At 40.9% G+C, this 23104-nt stretch overlaps 1 protein-coding gene across 1 annotated transcript in view; it reads right to left on the reverse strand.

Annotated features, from left to right (window-relative positions):
- LOC149464810 (cathepsin E-like) overlaps positions 1-15900 on the reverse strand; it is a 36417-nt gene extending 20517 nt beyond the window's left edge. Inside the window, exons 1-2 of the mRNA XM_089674202.1 lie at positions 15845-15900; positions 12412-12589 (exon numbers count right to left, since the gene is read on the reverse strand). Of these exons, the coding sequence (XP_089530328.1) occupies positions 12412-12589; positions 15845-15900 (234 nt within the window). The remainder of the gene's footprint in view (positions 1-12411; positions 12590-15844) is intronic.
- Positions 15901-23104: the final 7204 nt, after the last annotated feature.

Genomic DNA, 23104 nt, shown 5'->3' on the forward strand with positions numbered 1-23104 from the left:
TACCCACAGATTTTCTTGCACAATGGCTTCAGTTGAGTATTTATAGAAAGATGTCAGTGTCACATTCCAATGTGTTTGGTATAGCAGACAGCGGTTTTGCAATGCTACTCAGGCTGCCCTGAGATGTCTGGGACTTCCTAACAAGTACACAGATTGATAAACGAGGTGACAGGGATTGTGTCAGAGGTTTGACATTACACTAGCTATGTGCTAAGTACTCACCAGCACTTGAAATGATGTGCTAAGGGCTGGCTGTTTCAACCATTTTGTTTCCAAAAAAAGCCATTCAGGCACAGGTTTTCACCACCAAATCAGTCTATGTGTTACATTTTTTGTGGCATAAAATTATTGCTGCGATTATTCCTGTGATAGTATTTATCACCATTACACTATAGTATTTATTGCCATATTTGTATAAATAATTAACTCAAAATCGCTGTCCCCTATACAAAACATATGCGAATATATAATATGTGATACACCCCTAGAAGCAAGAATATTACCTTCTCCCCCGAAAGTCCATATAATCTCAATAGCCCCTAATGTGATATAAAATATTAAATATAAAATATTCTTTCTTCTTATTTAATAATCTTCCTCCATCTGTGATAGATACTTCATCCTCCAAATGTCATCCTCAAAAAAAGGAAAATAACAACACATAGTGTATTATCCTTAATACGTTCACATACATTTTAGGAAATACATTCACAAAATTCTCCAGGCCTTAATGAGGTAATATCGTATAAACCATTCCTATATGGAAATGACAAGGCTGATTTGTGGTTGCTATTTTTGTATTCATTTTAGTACTTGTTCTCCTTCGGACTGAGCGTATATGACATGTAGCAATTATTAGGTATTTTTTTCCCTTTTGAATGACCTTTATTGCTATTTTGTAAGACATGTGGGTTTTAAATATGTAGGTAATCTCCACAGAAATATATTTTGATATACTGCTTTTCCATGAATCCTTTATATTCTGTAATTTCCACAAATACACTTTTTATGGTTTGTTAATTCCTTTAAGCCATTATCCAAATATAAGTGATTATATTGTGGGAATCACTATAATTGTGTATGATATTTTTCCTACTCATATAGTTCCCAGCCCTACTATAACCTTTGATAAAGTCAGAAGTGACGAAACGCGTCAGTACGCGACGTCAGACGTAGACCGGAAGTCACGGATCGGCCATCTTGGAAGTGTTTTGAACATACCTTTTATTTATAATAAATAGTTGAATTTTAAACCTACTGCACTATATATCCATTTATTCTGATACATGAGATGATGCCATTGGAAGCAGGGAATGTTATTGAGTGAGAGGAGCTATTTGCATTTTATACTGGTGGACTAAAGCTGTCTGGTAAGATGCATGGTTTGGGAGGCGGTCGAGTGTTCACCCACGCAACACTGGTGGTCGTATTTGAAGATTGAGGGGAGCATGAGAGCACACAGTTGAAAGATATGGAAGATATTGCACTATATTCTAATTTCTTTGAAGGTACATCTCTTAAGAAGAGGAGAATGAGATAAGAGGTTGCAGTTTGGAGGAGTCTATCGGTGGAATATATCACAAGGCCTGTTTCAAGTAAATTGAGGAAAGAGTAAGGAATACAGACACACGAAAGTGGACACATGGTGGAATGATTTAGCATGATTTTTCACGGATTTTGTGAGTGTATTTCCTATAATTTATGTGAATGTATTAAGGATAATACACTATGTATGGTTATTTTCCTTTTTTTGAGGATGACATTTGGAGGATGAAGTATCTATCACAGATGGAAGAAAATTTTAAATAAGAAATAATAATTTATATTGAATATTTTAAATCACATTAGGGGCTATTGAGATTATATGGATGCTGAGAAAGACTTTTGATGTTTGTATAAATGTTGCTTGAGATTTAGTTGAGGATTATTATAATGTGTCAGGTTAAGGATTAGGTTTAGATTACAATTGTACCCAATCTAAATGCCTCAAATACTCAAGATCAGGTCCCACATCTTCTATAATACTTGCTACAGCAGTGTGATGACAACATGAAAAGGGGGCAATGACAACACCAGTTGGCACTGCTAGATCACCATACCCCAGGGAGGAAATGTGGAGTCAGGTGGATAAAAAAGGGTTTTAAGGGCATTAAATGTATGCAAATGCTTTTTATTTACTTATTTAATTTTGAAGCCTGAAAATGGCCGTCATGGATTCGGACGAGCCTAGAAGACAGTAACTGACCGATGCTCTTATAACACATTAGTAAAAAATATTCACAGAAAAATTGTGTGCCAAAATACTGGTACTGAAACTGTGGCAAAATTACACAGATTCATTTTTAGAAGCCTAATTTTTTCTTACAGAAAAGTGTGTTTAACTTTATCATAAAAACGTATTAAAAGAGAACTACTATCTGAATTTTAATCCAAAACCAACTGTCCACCTGTGAGCCAATACAGTGAATTCTCTGCAAACACAACCCAAAAATATTCAATAAACATATATTAAATAAAAAAATTTTTTTTTTTTAGGTTCGCAAACACATCACACCAACTCATACAATAGTGTCAACCAATATATAGATAAATATCGTGCTGCGCTCCTCTATTATTATCATCAAAGACACATTGATTACATGTAAAAAATAAAATCTAATATAAATAAAGTGTGAAAAAAACAAATGTCCACTGTGCTTTTACAATCCCTTTATACTATGGAAATAAATGTATCATTGTATATCCAGAGACTGATACATAAGAGTCCTCTTTCTTTATGAGAAATCTGTGCTAATTAGATGAATACACTCCAGGTTCCAAAAATTTTGCAGCATAAATACAGCTCTATCATGCGCTCACCTCCGTCTCCAGCCTCAACAGGCTAAATCACGCAGTTTATCCTATAAAAGGATGAAGTATGCTTGGCTGCTTATCACCTTCAAACAATCTCTCCAAACCGCAGTTTTCCTGGTTAACCTGGTGTCACTCCTCTCCTCATTATCTTGCATGGATCTGTGGGTGTGTGGATGGATGAATCTTCCCTCCTTCTCCCCTCCAGGGGAACAATCCTCCAGAATTACTCCAGCAAACTCCACATATATAATTGCAAAGAAAAACAGAAGATAGTGCTTTATCCTTATAAACTCCTTTTATTGCCAAACTCTGTCACACTCACATTTTCAATAAAATAAACAAGCCTTTAAGAAGAAAAGGTAGCAGTGAATCATTTCCCCCTGATGAAGCCACGTGACCGGTAGCGTAACGCGTAGGGGAGGGGCTCTGACGTCACCGCGTGCAGTCGGCTTTTCTGGCGAGTACAGACACAGTGTGTGTTAACACACTGCTACCTTTTCTTCTTAAAGGCTTGTTTATTTTAATGAAAATGTGAGTGTGACAGACAGAGTTTGGCAATAAAAGGAGTTTATAAGGATAAAGCACTATCTTCTGTTTTTCTTTGCAATTATATATGTGGAGTTTGCTGGAGTAATTCTGGAGGATTGTTCCCCTGGAGGGGAAAAGGAGGGCAGATTCATCCAACCATCCACACACCCATAGATCCATACAAGATAATGAGGAGAGGAGTGACACCAGGTTAACCAGGAAAACTGCGGTTTGGAGAGATTGTTTGAAGGTGATAAGCAGCCAAGCATACTTCATCCTTTTATAGGATAAACTGCGTGATTTAGCCTGTTGAGGCTGGAGACGGAGGTGAGCGCATGATAGAGCTGTATTTATGCTGCAAAAGTTTTTGGAACCTGGAGTGAATTCATCTAATTAGCACAGATTTCTCATAAAGAAAGAGGACTCTTATGTATCAGTCTCTGGATATACAATGATACATTTATTTCCATAGTATAAAGGGAAATAAAAGCACAGTGGACATTTGTTTTTTTCACATTTTGTTTTTTTCACACTTTATTTATATTAGATTTCATTTTTTACACGTAATCAATGTGTCTTTGATGATAATAATAGAGGAGCGCAGCACGATATTTATCTATATACTGTACTATCTGAATTTTCCCTTTGGATAATGTTAGCAGTGCTAGGGAGTTGTGTCTAAATCTAACACAAGCAAAGTGATTTTATATTCCTTATGCTGGCATTTAGCCCACTAACCTGCCCCCTGAAAAGTGTGCCAGCTGATTTACCTATTGTAGCATCATATCTGATCTTTTTTTTGCCCACATGTGGGATATAGATTTCCGTTGTAAGGTCCTTAGTAAAGTCATTTGGAAAAAATAATTTGTTTTCCCTTATGTGGAATGACCATAGACCTCATGTTCAGACCACACTGCTGCCCTATTTGATATAATCGGTGTTTGTAACACTTGACAATAGACAGAACACTTTACCCATTTGTATTTCCAGTTCACATGATCATACAGTAGATGTCACTACATACAATGTTTGGGGCTAAAACATTCATGATATGAAATCTCTTACTTAGAACAAGCCTTCAGCTTCAGTTAATGCTGTAGATATTTTCTAAATTGTCTACCAGCTCTAGGCTTTCTAAGTGCAGTGACCAGTTCCACTTTATAACATCTGCTTGCACCCTGCATTTTATATCAATTTCAACCAACAAATAAACAAGCGCACATAAAATGGACCTCCAGTATGTAATTTTACTCATGGACTATCACATGAAATTAAAATGGGTCAAATTGTGCAGTTCATCTTGATATATTGAGTTCCACAAAGCCGTTTGCTATGGGGCACACCTGTAGGTTTGCTACTGAGCTGGGCTGCGTACATCTATGGACACAGTAGCACACAGAGAAGAGAAGGAACTGAGTAGGGGACCCCAAAAGAGGAGGTTCGGGACACTCTGCAATACCAGTGCACTAAGCAGGTAAGTATAACATGTTTATTATTTTAATTTAAAAAATGAAGTGGCTCCTCCCCGCTGCTAAGTACCCCTATAGCAAGTTGCTTGCTACAGGGGCACTCGTGCAGGCTCACTCCCGAGCCCCACTCTGTGTGTCCATGCACACAAAGAACACAGCTAGCCCTTTTCCCCGCTCTCTCTTCATTCTCTCATTGGCTGCTGAGTGCCCCTATAGCAAGTCACTTGCTACAGGTTTACTCGTGCAGGCTCACTCCCGAGCCCCACTCTGTGTGTCCATGCACACACAGAGCACAGCCCGCCCTTGTCCCTGCTCTCTCCTCATTGTCTCACTGGCTGTGATTGACAGCCAATGACTCCCACTGCTTTATCTGCCAATGAGAAAAGAGAGACCCAGAGGAGCCACTGCTATTGTGCTCATCACTGGATCGAGGTGGGGCTCAGGTAAGTCTTAGGAGGGTGAACTGGTTGCAGAAGTTTTTTTACCTTAATACATAGAATGAATTAAGGTAAAAAACAATCTGAGACTTTAGAACCACTTTAAGACTTTACAATGACTTTAACATTTAAAGGGGATATAATGTAGTTTTCACACCTTTAATAAGTTTATGTTTTTAAACTAATGATTATATCTTTTTACTATTTTTAGAAACAATATCACAGAGCATTATGGTTTGTATAAAAAGTGAGTACAGCAAAAGCTGTTTGCTTCCAGGTTATCTGGATTTTGTATATGACCTGTCTGATCAGACAGGATGGAGTAGTAGAGAAGAGTGAGTTGCGCTTATGAGTGCATAATTTTGAGCCTGAATTATTAAAGCATTACTAAACCCAGGACCTTCCATTCACTATGTGTGGTCTCCCACAGTACACACAACATGAAAATGCAATTATTTTAGTAAATATAACCTGCTAAATACCTTTTCTCATCAGCAGTTTTGTGACTTCTATCAGTATCCAGTTGAGCACTGGTTAAAACTTGTAGGAAGAGTTTTCATTCTGCTCTGACTGTCCTATGAGGCTGCATGACCCCTGACCCTCTGTCTGGACAGTGTTGACTGGCTCTGTGCTGATCACATGCACCCTCTCAAAGATTAAAAAAAAACTTTCTAGCCATACACACTAAACTGAGCATGTGCAGGGACACTCCTAGAGCTCTGTACTATCAGCAGATGGATTGGGGACATTTAAAGAAGGGAGAGGATCAGAAAAGACAGGTTCAAACAGCCTTTTTACACAAAGTGGAGGATTAACCCCTTAGGTTCCACAGTGAGTATAACAAGCATACTTTACTGCATATACAGACTGATTTTACTGTTGTGGGTCTAGTAACACTTTAAGCTCAGTAACCAGGATAGCCTTATAAACAAGCCCAGAATTTAAAACTAGAAATAGGCCATTTTGTCACAACGGAATGTTATTTAGAACCGGCACAATAAAAATATGTTTATAATTATAACTGTGACTATAGCTTGATCGTTATTTTAGTTTGTGCTGTATAATTAATTTCAGCTTTGTGACTTAGCCAGTTAAAAGTGGCAGAAAATAGAAAAGCCACCCTTTGTAGGATAAACTTGTATCCTGGTTATTATAAAAGGACATGGATCAAATAGAAATTTGAGAAATGACAGCCACTCGTAGCAGAAAGAAGAAATATTTATTCCTGTGTAGTCTGGTTTCCATCATGATGTACCTCATTCACTTTAAATACTACATATTTATGTTGAATGATTCCTGTTTAACACTGGACTTTTACAATTTATTTAAATGAACAAAGACATCATTTATTATGTCTCCCAGCCTGTAAAAAGTTCAAGAAGCAATATTTTCTCACATAAATCCATGCTACCATTGGGATAGTAAGGTTATTATGTCCATGGAATCTTATACAGGAACAAAACACTAATACTCTATGTACAAGTGCCAACATTCAAACCAATCCCACAGATAATGGTGCCAAAATGAAGACAGTTTCTCTGGTTAATAACTGTAGCGGGGTTGCAGTGATCCCCCTCCCACTTGCTCTCCCCCCTAGAAGATGACAGTAGCAGGTTCTTCTTCCCCCCACCCCTTATCCTCACACTGTGCTGGGCAGCAGAGCGGTGATTGACAGGCTCACCACCCAGCTCTCTTCCTTCTCCTCCCTCCTCATTGGCTGCTGTGAGGACCAATCTGCACACTCAGATGTAATGATCATGGAACATGTAGTCCCAGGTACTGGCGGCCCCATTCCAAACCTAAAGGAGCAAACTACAGCCCCAGCACGCTCTGCAGAGAGGGGGATATAGCCTGGAGCCCAGGAACAAGAGGGGAAGGAAAGGCTTTGCAGGAGGAGGAACGCCAACAGAGCCAAAGACCAAGCCACTGGAGTCCTCTTTTACTGTGCACCTGAGTGGAGGGAGAGCCACACTATCCAGAAAACCAAGTAGCTACCGGGCTACAGACATGCTATACCACGGACCAGAGCTGCCCGGGATCACCAAGTAGGAGCATTCGTTCATTCCGGAGGAATCACCACTGCTGTTCGCTGGGTTTGGTCAGAGGGTCTGTCGGCCATTGTCCATACTGCTCCTAGGGACTGAACCTTTAGGAACTACCGCTCTGCCATTCTTTAGCTCTGATACTGCCTGCAGATCCTATTCATGGCCGCAACGAGCTCCATCAAACTAGCCGGTGAAGATCTAGGACTAAAGACTGCCCTTCCCCCTACCCGCACTTGCCCAGGGCTCAGCTTTTGCTTTTTAAAGTGGTACCCTATCATCTTCTATTTGTTTGCACTCAAAGCTTTTAGGGAACAGTTATCCCTTTAGGTATGTTTTGGAGTACAGTAGTGCTTATTATTCCTGATTTACCTGCCATAGCCGACAGCTGGTAGTTCTCTATGAACTGCAAGGGTGCTGGTGAACGCTCTTGTAGTTCATTGATTCTTCCTGCCAATCAGTAACTGCCTGCCCGTATGAGGTATGGACAGACAGCTGACTGAGAGCCGGTAGGAGACTGGCATTACAACCATGGTCTGCTGATCTCGGGTGCAGTGCATTACTGGCTGCAGAGTAATAAAAAATAATAAAAAATGCAAATATTTTACCTGCAAAAAGTGTGTGTTGTTTTTCTGTAAAAGATAAACTTAGCTTTTAAGGATATCAGGACTTATATGGTTTTGTGCATCCAGCCCCAGGTCCACTCGCTGAAAAACTCATGTAGACTTCACCTCTGCAACATCTCCAAGATAGGACCGTTCCTAACCTCGGAAACCACTAAGCAACTCATTCACTCCCTTATTGTATCACGCCTCGACTACTGTAACTCCCTCCTCACTGGCCTACCTCATCGAAGGCTATCCCCACTTCAGTCTATCATGAATGCTGCTGCCAGAGTCATCCACCTTACTAACCGCTCTGTATCTGCCACCCCTCTCTGCCAATCCCTCCACTGGCTTCCAATTGCCCAACGGATAAAATTCAAAACACTAACACTGACGTATAAAGCCATTTATAACTCTGCCCCAAATTACATCACCGATCTTGTCTCCAAATATCACCCAAACCGTACTCTCTGCTCCTCACAAGACCTCCTACTCTCTAGCTCCCTTGTCTCCTCCTCCCATGCTTGTCTCCAAGACTTCTCCAGGGCTTCCCCCATCCTCTGGAACACTCTACCCCAATTTATCAGACTATCGCCTACTCTGCTCACTTTCAGGTGCACTCTGAAAATCCATCTCTTCAGGGAAGCCTACCCCGCCCTCAGCTAATATTGGAATCCTCTGCTCTTCCAACCACTCCATCCCCCACAGTTATTACCTTTTGTACCACTATCCCCTCCCTCCTAGATTGTAAGCTCCAAGGAGCAGGGTCCTCAAATCCCTCTTGTATTGAATTGTATTGTGACTGTACTGTCTCCCACCATAATGTAAAGCGCAGAGCAAACTGTCAGCGCTATAAATATCCTGTATAATAATAATATGGTTCTAGACCCCCATGGTGATTTCCAATTTTTGAATTGATAATAGAAGGTATGTTTGCAGGTGAACTGCCCCTTTTGGAGTTACCACTCCTCTGGTGATGTTTTTGGGTGGAGTCTGTGCCCTTTATTAATAGCTGTGGGTTGGGTCTTAGCCAGAAAGGGCACATGAGAGAAAGCACTCCTGACTACTACATGTAGGTCTGTGATCTGTATTAGAGATAGAGGCCCCCATGGGGTTTGAATGTCAGGATGATCAAGATGAGCACCCAAGTAAGGGGACTCACATGTCGTCGTCGTCCCCCCCCCCCCCCCACCGACTTCCAGCTCTGTGGATTGCAGTGTGGAGGCCTTCTGGGCTTGGGCCCAACAGTAAATCTCAAAGGAGGACTCATGGCCGAGGAACTTAGTAGTGCTTGGGAAGGTGGCTGCTGTCCAATAAGATGTACTTCTCCAACTAATGTGCTATGTGCTGCAGGGAGTAAATGAGCTGTGGTGTTATGCACCATACAGAGGAAGATATGTTGCTATATCAGTGAGTTATACAAGTTGTTTTACAGTATTCATTGAAAAAGCAAATCAAGTAGACATTCTTCTGTGTAAAGGGTGGGCCTCAGGTCGAGAGTGAAGGAGACACAATATGGAGGAGTCTCTCCCAAAATAGGTATGTGTGTATCCTATCTGGTGAAGAAGCTACATGGGGCCTGGGCCAGCTTGGAGGGAAATGTTGTCCAGTCCAGGTCCCTTACAAGTATATTACCACGTTTTTTATTATTATTATCATTATTATTATTACCACTATTATTATTGCTATGACATGTTAGAACAGAGTCCTTTTACCAAATAAAATCCAGTTACTAGAATTGTTGTGACTTTTCTGAATATTTTTAAGCTGCCACGTGTTCTTTGGCTGTCATATTTATCCCTAGTTTCATTACATAGTAAGTCACTACCCAGGAAAAAGCATGCATGTCTGGGATTCTGACATCATATTTGTTCTAAGTCAGTGACCTAAACCTATCAACTTGCTTTCATGACAGGTTTAGTTTTGAGGACTTGTGCATGTAGTGTTGTTCACTTTAAGGTCATCACAGAGCACAAGGGGTGCACTCTTTACATCTGGAGGAAAAGAGATTTAACTTCCAAATACAGAAAGACTTCTTCATAGTAAGAGCAGTGAAAATTTGGAACAGACTCTCTCAAGAGCTGGCTCTGGCCAGCTCAGCAGATTGTTTTAAAAAAGGTCTGGATTCTATCCTAAATGAACACAATATAACTGGATACTAACATTTATAGGTGAAGTTGATCCAGGAAATATCCGATTGCCTCTTGGGGGATCAGGAAGGATTTTTATCCCCTGCAGGAGCAAATTGTATCAGGCTTTATTGGGTTTTTTTGCCTTCCTCCAGATCAACTGTGGGTATAGGATTGTGTATATATATCTTTTTCCCTTTTATTGGTTGAACTAGATCGACTTGCTTCTTTTTTCAACCAGACTATGTATGTAACTATACAGTTGCAAGAAAAAGTATGTGAACCCCTTGGGATTACGTGGAGTTTTGCATGAATTGGGCATAAAATGTGCTCTGAACGTCATCTAAGTCACAACAATAGAAGAACACAGTCTGCTGAACATAATACTACACAAACATTAGATGTTGCCATGGTTTAATTGCACATAACATGTAAACATTCACAGTGCAGGGAGGAAAAAGTATGTGAGGCCCTAGCTTAATGACTTCTCCCAGAGCTAATTGGAGCCAGGAGTGAGCCAACCTTGACTCCAATCAGTGCGATGATATTGGATGTGTTGCTGACAGCTGTCCTGCCCTTAAAAAACACACACCTGTTTTGGGTTTACTGGTTTCAAGAAGCACTGTCTGATGTGAACCATGCCTCGCAGAAAAGAGCTCTCAGAAGACCTACGATCAAGAATTGTTGACTTGCATGAAGCTGGAAAGGGTTACAAAAGTATCTCCAAAAGCCTTGATGTTCATGTGTCCACGGTAAGACAGACTGTCTACAAATGGAGAAAGTTTAGCACTGTTGCTGCTCTCCCTAGGCATGGTCGTCCTGTAAAAATGACTGCAAGAGCACAGCGCAGAATGCTGCATGAGGTAAAGAAGAATCCCAGAGTGTCAGCTAAAGACCTACAGAAATCTCTGGCATATGCTAACATTTTTGTTGACACATCTACAATAGGGAAAACATTAAACAAGAATGGAGTACATGGGAGGACACCACGGAGGAAGCCATTGCTGTCCAAAAAGAATATTGCAGCACGTTTGAAGTTTGCAAAAGAGCACCTGGATGTTCCACAGCACTACTGGCAAAATATACTGTGGACAGATGAAACCAAGATTGAGTTGTTTGGGAAGAACACACAACACTACGTGTGGAGAAAAAAAAGGCACAGCACACCAACATCAAAACCTCATCCCCACTGTAAAACATGGCGGAGGGAGCATCATGGTTTGGGGCTGCTTTGCTGCCTCAGGGCCTGGACGGATTGTTGTCATTGATGGGAAAATGAATTCCAGAGTTTATCCAGACATTTTGCAGGAAAACGTACGACCATCTGTCCGCCAACTGAAGCTCCGCAGAGGATGGGTGATGCAACAGGACAATGACCCAAAGCATACAAGTAATTCAACAAAACAATGGCTGCAACAGCACAGAATACGCCTTCTGGAGTGGCCCAGTCAGAGTCCTGACCTCAACCCGATTGAAATGCTGTGGCATGACCTTAAGAGAGCGATTCACACCAGACATCCCAAGAATATTGCTACACTGAAACAGTTTTGTGAAGAGGAGTGGTCCAAAATGACTCCAGATCGTTGTGCAGGTCTGATCTGCAGCTACAGGAAACGTTTGGTTGAGGTTATTGCTGCCAAAGGAGGGTCAACCAGTTATTAAGTCCAAAGGTTCATATACTTTTTCCTCCCTGCACTGTGAATGTTTACATGTTATGTGCAATTAAACCATGGCAACATCTAATGTTTGTGTAGTATTATGTTCAGCAGACTGTGTTCTTCTATTCTTGTGACTTAGATGACGTTCAGAGCACATTTTATGCCCAATTCATGCAAAACTCCACGTAATCCCAAGGGGTTCACATACTTTTTCTTGCAACTGTATATATATATATATATATATAGCATCTCCTACCACTTTTCCTCAACACATAGTCAGCCACAAATATTCTCTTACATTAAAGGGGCAATCTACCATTTTAGATGATCATGGATGGAATCGCTAACTTTTTACCTACTGACACACTAAAGTTCTGAATAGCTGAGTTCCTTGTTATGGTGAATACTATGCAGGATTTGTGTTAATGATACTACTGATATGTCAAGAATGCAGGATTAGTGAACATCCATCTGCTACTGCATAAAGGGGGAGACTCCACAATGAAGAAGGGGACTGAACCTGGTAGGGACATCTCTCTGTGTACACCATGAAGGATCTAAAAAGTCAATGGGCAACTGAGGCCTCCAAACTCCACCCATAACTCAAATGTGTGCTTTGCATTGTACGACCCTATAAATGTTGTCCTTTAAAGGTAAAGCAAACCAATACTGAATCATGAACATACTCACATTCATGTAATCAAACAGATACTCTGATGTAGGCCCGACTGTCAAGGAAATGTGTTCAGGAAAGCACTGCTGATACTTCTGGGCAAAGACATAAGGTTGGTGATTTAACCAAAATTCCTCTAGTTCATTGTTTTGCCGGAGCTGGTGCCGGATCGAATGGACTTTTACCAGGGGGATCCTGAAAAAACCCCAATAATAATATTATAAGTTGTAATAATATGATAAACACAAAGCGGTTGTGGAGTCTATAAAATAGTATCCTGGATATGAATAAGCTGTAGTGTCACATTTGCCCTATTATTTCATAAATGCCTTTGGATAAATAGCACAAGAGAAGTATTTAGAGATAAGATATGTGAGATAATTAAACAAGTTGTGGACCCTAGGTGTGCCTAAAAATGTTTATAGAAGTACATAGGGCATATGTAGCATGCCTTGTTCCTCCCCTCAACATTAAAAAAAAAATCAACATCAGAAAACCCCTTTGATGTATAAATAACTTTACAATTCTTTGTCCAGAAGCAGAATATTAGTGCTATTCATTATATACAGGACACATTAAAGAATAACATCATGAATATACCTTCTATCTGTAGTAACACTCTTTTTTAAGTTAGTAAATTGCTAGGAAATTAAAATAATTTTTGTGAGACAATATCACCAAAAGAATGCCTTTTTGCTTTTCCCCTCCTTAGAAAATAACTCTTTTGTTTGGTATTTGTTATCTTAAAGGGTTAATTTGCCTTTACAGAAAAAATGTTTAGGTGAACAAACACTGGACACACTCCACACCCGCTTTATTCAGACTGTATTTACCTCCAGGTTTGCTGAGCTGTCAGCACTCTGACAGCAGCTCTAGCAGTCACTTTGATGTTGTTGACCAATCAGAATCCATCTGTTCTGTCTTGAAAGCACTGATGGAGAAGAGCAGGATTTTAAATCCATGGACCACTGGAGCAGCTTTGGGGTGCTGACAGCTCGACATTCCAGGAGATAAGTATAGCAGGGAACATGGGGGGAAGGGGGGTGATGAGGATGTCTGGTGTAAGTTGAACTTTACATTTTTCTGTAAAGGTGAACTAACACTTTAAGTAATGACAAAGATACCACTGAATTAACAAGACCATAGTAGAAATGTAAAAATTGTTCTGGTCCATTAGGGCTATACAGGTGAAAGAGCTGAAGTGGTTAAGAAGATAGAGAGCAATAACATAGTGCAGGAACCTATAGCAAGCAATCAAAAATGAAACCACACTGACTGCATTAGGGCTTGTGTATCTATGAGTATCAGAACCAGAACTAAGAAAAAGGCACTTGTGAAAAGGCATGTTACAGATACATTCCGGAAAAATGGATTGCATTTTAAATGCATTTTTAAAGTGCCTGACGTGTTTACAGTGCAACTGTGCTGTCTTTGAGTTTGATCCATATGATCAGCAGCAGGGGTGGACTGACAACTTATGGGGCCTCCGGGCAATAGGGGATCGTGGTCCCCTGTTTCCTTGCCCAAACTCAAAAAAGCCTATGAAAAAGGTACCAGGGGGATCTCATGGGGCCCCCTACTGACCCCGGGCCCTTGGGCAGTGCCCTAGTTTCCAAATAGTCAGTCCGCCCCTGATCAGCAGTTAAAGCCCATCTCTAGGAAATCCTAACCCACAGCCCATGCTTCGCTAAAGGCCCACACAATGAACAGACAATAGGAAGTGTCCATGTCATCCAGGCAGCAACATGGCACTAAACAAATGACCACCCACTCTGCAGTCCTGGGGATAGAAGACCCAACATATAATTTGGATTAGTTTTGTTTATTTAGATAGCATGCCAATTTGTTAAGGGTGTGGGATGAAAGGAGGGGAAGAGTTGGTACCCGGAGAACAGCCAACTCCTGCTGGCCCTTTAAGGGGTTCTAAATGACAAGAAGTGGAGGTGGAGTTCCTGATCAGTGGATGATTGTGATTAGCTGTCACAAGGGTCACACAATAGCCCTCACAATGACTGCTGATCATAAGTGATGACCAGGAGCTGTCGGTGACAGCTTGGCCAGAATGTTCATAGTGTGCAGTGAGCATGTGTAACGTACCTGGTGGTGGAGCCTGACGTGCAAAGGTAGGCTTCTCTTACACCTTTGGCTTAGGAGCCCTGGAAAGGTAACATGGGACCACTAGAGCACAGAGTGGGAATGAGTGCCTGACTGGTCTTCCATTGACAGATGCTGAAGAGTTGACTGTGTGTCCGAGAACAGCAGAAAGACAAACTGGAAGCTCACTGGCAGGTGGAGTGGAGACGGAGACTGGCACAGGTCAGCAGGCTCAGATGCAAGGAGGAAGTTCGTAAGCAGGGACCTACAGTCTGGCTCAGCAGCTAGTGGGTAGATCAAGTACATACAACAGGCAGAAGAGTAGTTGGGGGTCAGGCCAGTGTTGGTAACAACGGGCAGATAAGCAGAAGGAGCAAACAGAGACAAAATCCAAAGACAAGCCAAAGGTTAGGGCAGGCGGCATTCAGGCAGTTCAAGGAAGCAGGAATGGGTAGCATATACTCAGGGAATATAATAGACGAAACAGCAATGACCCAGGGCAAGAGTGCAGCTTAAATAGTCCACCTGAAACCTGTGCGCGTCCGAGCACCCATTTGGGCATGTATGCACGAATGCACACCTACACATTGACCATGAACAGAACTCCTCATTGTTCTGCGTCTGCGCATAGGAATGCGCCCATCCTGACAGCGTGCTCTCAGCACAGAAACATTGTGCACCATGGAGGTATATGTGTAGCCCATGGATGTTGTGGCCCAGCTGCCCTGCTGCTGCACATATGCATAAGGCAGTGGGCAAGAGGTTAAAATGTAAAGCTTGCCTGATTTTTACATGGTCATTATAGTAGAAACATAAACATATGCCAAAGGAATCTTTACAAAAGCCATAATTCCATTTGTAATGCATTTACAATGTTACCATTAACAGCAATACAGAAAATAATCAAGTAATTGTAAAGCATTGTAAAGCATTGTAAAGCAATACAGAAAATAATCAAGTAAATACATCTGAATAGGGACAGGAAAATTAAAAATGAACAAAATACGTTGTACATAACAAATGCTATTAAAAGCACAAAAATACACTACATCCAATATAAGTAAAGCATGTCATGTGATAATACAACTTAGAAAAACAAAGTAAAATCCACAAGAGGCTCAATTCACAAAGCTAAGACCCCAAGATAAGTGTTTCTATTTTCAGAATTGTGACAGTTATTTCCAGGTATATCCAATTAAATTTGAAAGTCACAGGTACATGACTGAAATAGTCACTTAGGTTGGTGTTAAAGATTTCTAAACTGAGCTGAGTCTCTTTTACAAATAGTAATGATGAATTCAAAACACAAATATTGGAAATCTAATCTTGTAGGATAAAGAACATGGATTTGCTTACCGGTGTAATGCTGTGCTTATATGGATAAAAAGTGTAAGTACAATTATCAGCTTCATTGCTCCTAACTGATATGCAGATATTTGTCCCTCACTTTTTTATATCTGTTAAGGTCACCCTGTACCCAGGTCATTGATCACTGCAGTACAATGACCTGGTAATTATTCACAGAATTGACAGTAACATTCCTAATATTTCTAAGCCACTTAGAACTGCACTTATTTTTCATGTAGAAAATAATACAAATTTGATCAATAGGAATAATATGTTTTTAAGACAATTAAACTAAGACAATGTAAATTCTAAAAAGCATGCAAAAAAACTATCCCTTCCGCCAGTATAAATAAGAATTTGAATTGCTTTTTTTAAAAGTGCGCCAACTTTAGGCTGACCTTACAACACAGCAACAGAACTCTGGTTGATGAACTGGTGGGATGTTTGCTTAAAGATACTGATAGGGCCAGTTTACTGTCGTTCATACTTAAGGAGGGCCGAACTGTGGCCAGTGAGAGTAGAAAATGTAGAATACTGCCCCATCATTGGTGTCAATGGAAGGAATAGTGTCCCATCGTTGATGTCACTGGACGCCATTGTTGGTGTCGGTGTAGAAAAATTGCCTTGCTGTTGGTGTCAGTTGGAGGAATAGTGCCTCTTATCAGTGAAAGTAACAGTGCCTGAAGGGCCAGATAAAAGTAAGCAAAGGGCCACAGTTTGGAGATTACTGGCCTTCAAAAAATACCTTTTAAACATTGCTTAAAGCTGAACTACACCTAACAATTTAACGGTTTCAACAACCAGTATACCAGGAATGGTGTCACATTTGTTTGTGTTCTCAACCAAACTGTCAAACCATCAAATGGCTGGTGTCATAACTGATCACATGTGCAGGATCATGGCAGTTGCAGATCAAACAGAAGCTAAAATGGCAGCTTCGTTAGCTGAAAATGATCGGGGGTTTAGTTCTGCTTTAAGTGGTGACTCAAGACTACAGAGCTTACAATTAGTTATTTCACTGGCTAAATTCCTGTTATGAACTTTACAGCCAGATACTCTGGCAATTCTGGCACTTACCATAAGGATTAGCATTTATAAATATATTTGTGGACTACAGGGAACAGCTGAGTCCAGTAAATTAGGTCATATAAAGCAGAACACCAACCAAGAATAACAAGATAAAAAGGAATAACTCATTAAAATCTAACAAAATCAGTTTTTGCTGCAATATTCACCTTTAATCCAGAGATTTACTCCACATTACTCTATTTCTGCCTTTAGATGTCCTCAATCTGATAGCCAACATCTTTCAACCCACTTCCATTGAGCCCAGGTCATCCTGGACCTGCCCCAAGCCAGTGACTGGAGAGTGAAAGGATCTAATTTCTCTGTCATTCTGCTTTCTCTTCCTATCAGCATGTCTTCTTGTGCTGCTTCTTCCTCTCACATTACAGCTCTGCTGTATATGTACAGCAAGAGTATGATACCAGTTTAAGTTCATGTACACTACTTCCATTTAAAAAATACATTTAATGATTGCAAAGCTGCATAAACACGTGTTAGTGCTGAACTCCAATCAGACAAAAAAACAATTTGTGAAAGTATGTGTTAATTAAATTTATGTGTATTTTTTAACGCATCTAGTGTAGGTACATGAATGCCAGTTTTTGCATATGGTGAAATAAATTAATATGCCTGTGTGTGTTAATGCAATTACCTTTGTTTATGTGCAAATTAAGTGACAGTTGTGGTTTCCAGGTGCCACAAATACATGCATATATTACTTCCTACAGCTATACATTCCTTTATATATGCCCATCTGCAAAAGCCCTTGTTGTCCTATCACAGGCTAGGAGATGGACAAGACCTGGCTGTATGCAGCAAAGTCAGGTCCTCCAGTTGGCTTTGCAACCAGGACAGTATGAAATATATACACTGCTCAAAAAAATGAAAGGAACGCTTTGAAAACACATCAGATCTCAATAGGGAAAAATATCATGCTTAATATGGACTGAGTAATGTGTTAGGAATGTAAGGATGCCCTATCATTTGCTGGAAAGCAAAATTATCAACCTACAGAGGACTGAATTCAAAGACACCCTGAAAATCAAAGTGAAAAAATGATGCAGCAGGCTAGTCCATTTTTCTGACATTTCATTGCAGCAACTCAAAATGGTCCTCAGTAGTTTGTAAGGCCCCCCACATGCTTGTATGTATGCCTGACAACATCGGGGCATGCTCCTAATGACATGACGTAAGGTGTCCTGGGGTATTTCCATCCAGATCTGGTCCAAGTCATCACTGAGCTCCTGGACAGTCTGAGGTGCAACCTGGTGGTGTCGAATGAACTGAAATATGATATCCCAGAGGTGTTCTATTAGATTTAGATCAAGCGAGCGTGGGGGTCATTTAAGGGTATCAATTCCTTCATCCCCCAGGAACTGCCTGCATATTCTCACCACATGAGGCCAGGCATTGTCGTGCAGCAGGAGGAACCCAGGACCCACTGCACCAGTGTAGGGTCTGACAATGAATCCAAGGATTTCATCCCGGTACCTTATGGCGGTCAGGGTGCCATTGTCTAGCCTGTAGAGGTCTGTGTGTCCCTCCATGGATATGTCTCCCCAGTCCATCACCAAAACAGTCATGCTGAATGATGTTACAGGCAGCATAACTTCTCCACGGCTTCTCCAGACCCTTTCACGTCTGTGACATGTGCTCAGGGTGAACTTGCTCTCATCTGTGAAAAGCACAGGTCGCCAGTGGCGGACCTGCCAATTCTAGTGTTTAATGGCAAATGCCAATCGAGCTCTATTGTGCCGGGCAGTGAGCACAGGGCCCACTAGATAATGTTGGGCCCTAAGGCCACCCTCATGAAGTCTGTTTCTGAGTGTTTGGTCAGAGACATTCACTCCAGTGGCCTGCTGGAGGTCATTTTGTAGGGCTCTGGCAGTGCTCATCCTGTTCCTCCTTGCACAAAGGAGCAGATACTGGTCCTGCTGATGAGTTAAGGACCATCTACGGCCCTGTCCAGCTCTCCTAGAGTACCTTCCTGTCTCCTGGAATCTCCTCCATGCTCTTGAGACTGTGCTGGGAGACACAGCAAACCTTTCTGGCAATGGCACATATGGATATGCCATCCTGGAGGAGTTGGACTGCCTGTGCAACCTCTGTAGGATCCAGGAATCCGTAGTGACCCTAACCAAATGCAAAACTAGTGAAAAACAGTCAGAGAAGATGAGTAGGCAAAAAAGTCATTGGCTTCCACCTGTAAAACCATTCCTATTTTGGGGGTCATCTCATTGTTGCCCATATAGTGCACCTGTTATTAATTTCATTAACACCAAAGCAGATGAAACTGATTAACAACCCCCTCTGCTACTTAACTGACCAGATCAATATCACAGGAGTTTAATTGACTTGATGCTATACTCTGATTAAAATTCCTTTCATTTTCTTTGAGCAGTGTATATATTAACAAATTTCTTTGGCGATCTACTGATATTTGAATTACCAGTAAAAGCTATTTATGGGAGTGTGTGAACTTCCCTACAGCATACATAATTTACTGTAAGACTGCAGCCATTACGTAAGAGAGAGCATAGTCAGACTTCTGTTCTTAGCACTCATCACCACTGGCTCAACTTGAGCTTCTACATCAAAAAAGAACTGATGAGTGGTACCAAGCACTGCCTTTACAGAGCATGGACTTCCCAACCACTTCAGTACTCACATCTGTATACCCCTTATGGACTGGAGCAATGTGTGCATTTCTGGCTCTGTTGATTCAGCAATAACTTCATCATTACTTAAAGGAAAAGTTCACCTTTTGGACAAAAATAATAAATGCACATTTTTTTGCAGGTAAAAACCTGCAAAAGCAGATATTCTGACAGTCAGACAGGAAGCTTAAAGTTAATTGAAAACTTCAAGCTGACAGCTGCAAAGACTGTACTGTCAGGACATGTAGGCACTCATTCACAGAACCCTGTGAATGAGTGATGCGGCCGTGTGGGCGGAGCCCCACACGGCTGCGCTGTTTTCAAATCTGACAGCATGGTACTTTTGTACTAAGCAAACCGGTTGCAGTGGGTTTTAAAAAGTAGCACATGCACTACTTTAAGTGAGGTATGGTGAGATTTTAGCCCTTTCAAAATATATGGGCTGAAATCGCACCCGCACAGAACTGCATGTGAATCACACAGGAATGCACAGCACACCTAATCCGGTCCTCACTTCCATTCCTGCCATCACATCACTGTGGCATATGACATCACTTCCAGTTGCCATGCGGTACGTGCTGATGCATTTCATCCTACAGACTTACTCAAGGGCTTAAAGGTTTGGCCCTTTGAGGAAGTCCATAGGACAAAACATGTTAGTGCGCACTGCGTGGCAACCAGAAGTGATGTCATACGCCAACTCCGAAGTGATGTGATGGCAAGAATGGAAATGAAAACCGGGTGAGACGCCGGCGAGCAGGCTCACTGGCGGGTGGCGTTTGTTGACTAACGGCAATACATGCTCTTTGTTTCATGGGAATTTGGATGGGTTTGTTTATACTTGCTTTTATGAGTAGGTTTTTAACTAGATAGGAATACATTTTAATTGTTATTACAGGATTACACTATTGCTGCTTCTTCCTTTTGTATGTTTGCTGCTTGGTGGCGATTTTTTTAAATAAAAGTGGAACCACAGATGGAGAATGGGACCTGAGATCTAATAAAGAGAGCTTTATGCCAATCATATTTATGAGAGGGACATTGGTTCGGTGAGTGAGACTGATTACTGGGAAGCGGTGGATCACGGACATGCAGTGGATTGGAGAGTGTGTTCACCAATATGATTCATATATGGACATTAATTATTAAACACATTAAGAACTCTGTAAAAGGTGTGGTGGACTAATTTTTGGGAGTTAGTCACGTTGGATTATTACACATACTACATTTACGTTTTAAATATTAATGTTAATTATCGCCACCCTAATTTTGTTATTTATTGCAGATATTATAGAAAGTTGCATCTACGTTGCACTGATTAGTCAGCACTGAATACCTCTCTAATGTTCCTCTGGATCAACTGTGGGTATAGGATTGTGTATATGGATATTTCCTGTGTGTGGGTTTTTTTTTCCTCTGGTTGTTGAACTGGATGGGCGTTGTCATTTTTCAAACAAACTATGTAACTATGTTAACGAATAGGCCTGCATCACCCAAAGGGGTCTAGAACAGAAGTCTCTTATATAGAAAATAAACATTTTGTTGCAAAAAAGAAGCAAGTGATTACATAGGAGGTGGCTTTCATAGAGTTAATATATTTGATGCACCTCTTTCTGCGCAACTTTTTGCACATTACAAGCCTATATAATGAATTTCTGGCAACATATAGTGTAACAAGTACTAATATGGAATTCATTGTTTTAACCTTCAATTTACTTTGTAATATTTCAGTTGAAAATGCTGCAAAAGGGCATGATGACCTTCACAACAGCTGATTTCTGATAATGATTAATTATATGTCTTCTTTTGTCATTGTCAAAGCTTTGAGTACAGAGAGTAGGTTAAGTGCTGCCCTTGAACAAACAGTAAAAATGTCACAAATCACTGGCAGTTCTCTAAAGTGTGGATCCCCTGGATGATGTTTTATAATGACTTCAATTTCACCTCACTAGTGATTTAAGAGACCTACTCTAATTTTCATCTCTCCCTAACTTTTAATTTACAAGATGGCCTTTCGGCCTCTGGCCAACGAGCACTGACTTTTCTAATTTCCTCCATCCCCTTTTGTACTACCTCCAATTTCTTTCTTTTTACTAATCTGACTTTCTCCTCCAACTTCTCTCACACCTTTGGTCCATGTCTCAACCCATGATGACCCTATAGTCCACAATATGGACTAAGATTGATATCATCAATCCTATTCCTTTTCATAATGACCTACCTCTCTGTCCCAAACACAGACAACACCTACCCCATGTCCCTATGATATTTTTGTGTATTTGTTGCACAAATGTTTCCACACCTAATGTACAATTCTCTTGATCAAAGGTGTGACTGTTTCTGAGTGTGTGCCATTGGTCTTTGCCTTGTACTGTATGATATTTTTATAAAACCTAAAAAATAGCACAAACCAATAAAAACAAACTATATGTAAACATTTAGGATGTTTAACGGAAACCATCATAACTGAAGCCTCTTCACAGCACCCCAGTATTTTCTGCAGTCCTAACTCTATAACTTCAAGAGCCTCCATAGTAGTGGCTGTACAGCATATGCATGTATTTGTAAATGTGTACAAACTAAACCCCTGTTTTTAACGCAAACTCTCAGACAGGACAATATGGTTGGTTGCAGGCTGGTCAGTACGTTGAGCTGGGAATTTTTATTTTTTTTGTAATTTAGCAGCAATGCCCATGTGCTAACAAGGGAGATGCTGATAGGAGGAGAGAGTAGAGTGATAGAGAGATTACCGCATTATTTTCCTGCTTCTCGTTCACTCTCCAGTCACAAGCTGGGAAAGGGCCAAAACCTGAAATGCTACTTAACTGCAGCAGAAAAATCAGGTCTGCCGCCCTGTCACACAGGGATTGTGCTATGTGACAGAGCTGTGCAAATCTTGGAACTGGATGGAGAGACTTTCTTTGGCAGGTAAAATAGCTCTCATACTGAATTTCATCTGTGCATTTAGTCTGGAGTTAAGTTTTAAAAAAAACCATAATATAACCAGGGGCGGACTGACCATTTGGGAACTCGGGCACTGCCCAAGGGCCCGGGGTCAGTAGGGGGCCCCATGAGATGCCTATGATACCTTTCATAGGCTTTTTTGGGTGTGGTTTGAGTGTGGGAGAGGACACAGGGGCCCCATGATCCCCTATTGCCCGGGGGCCCCATGACTTGTCAGTCCACCCCTGAATATAACTATCTCTGTTCAGTAAGTATGTTAGATTTACCAGCATGATTCTCAAATATTTCCTTTTGCTGTAAATGTGTGGAATGCTACTTAAAGGAGAAAAAAATCAAATAAAAAAATAATTATATAGCATATGCAATTGCGACACAAGTCATATTGTAATTGAATGTTATTAAAAATTACCTTTTGTTTTCAATCTGCAGAGCTGTAATTTTTTGTAAAATGCAATGCAATATGGCTATCTGGAGGCATTCTGTACACAGAACGCCCCCAGCAACATCCTTTCCTGCTTGTTGGATTGGCTCATTGATTTTCCCAGAAGTCTGCACTAGATACAACTCAGATTTCAGGCATCCC

Source organism: Staurois parvus, unplaced genomic scaffold, assembly GCF_062004578.1.
Source record: "Staurois parvus isolate SC_StPar_1 unplaced genomic scaffold, SC_StPar_1.0 ptg000147l, whole genome shotgun sequence".
Lineage (NCBI taxonomy): Eukaryota > Metazoa > Chordata > Amphibia > Anura > Ranidae > Staurois > Staurois parvus.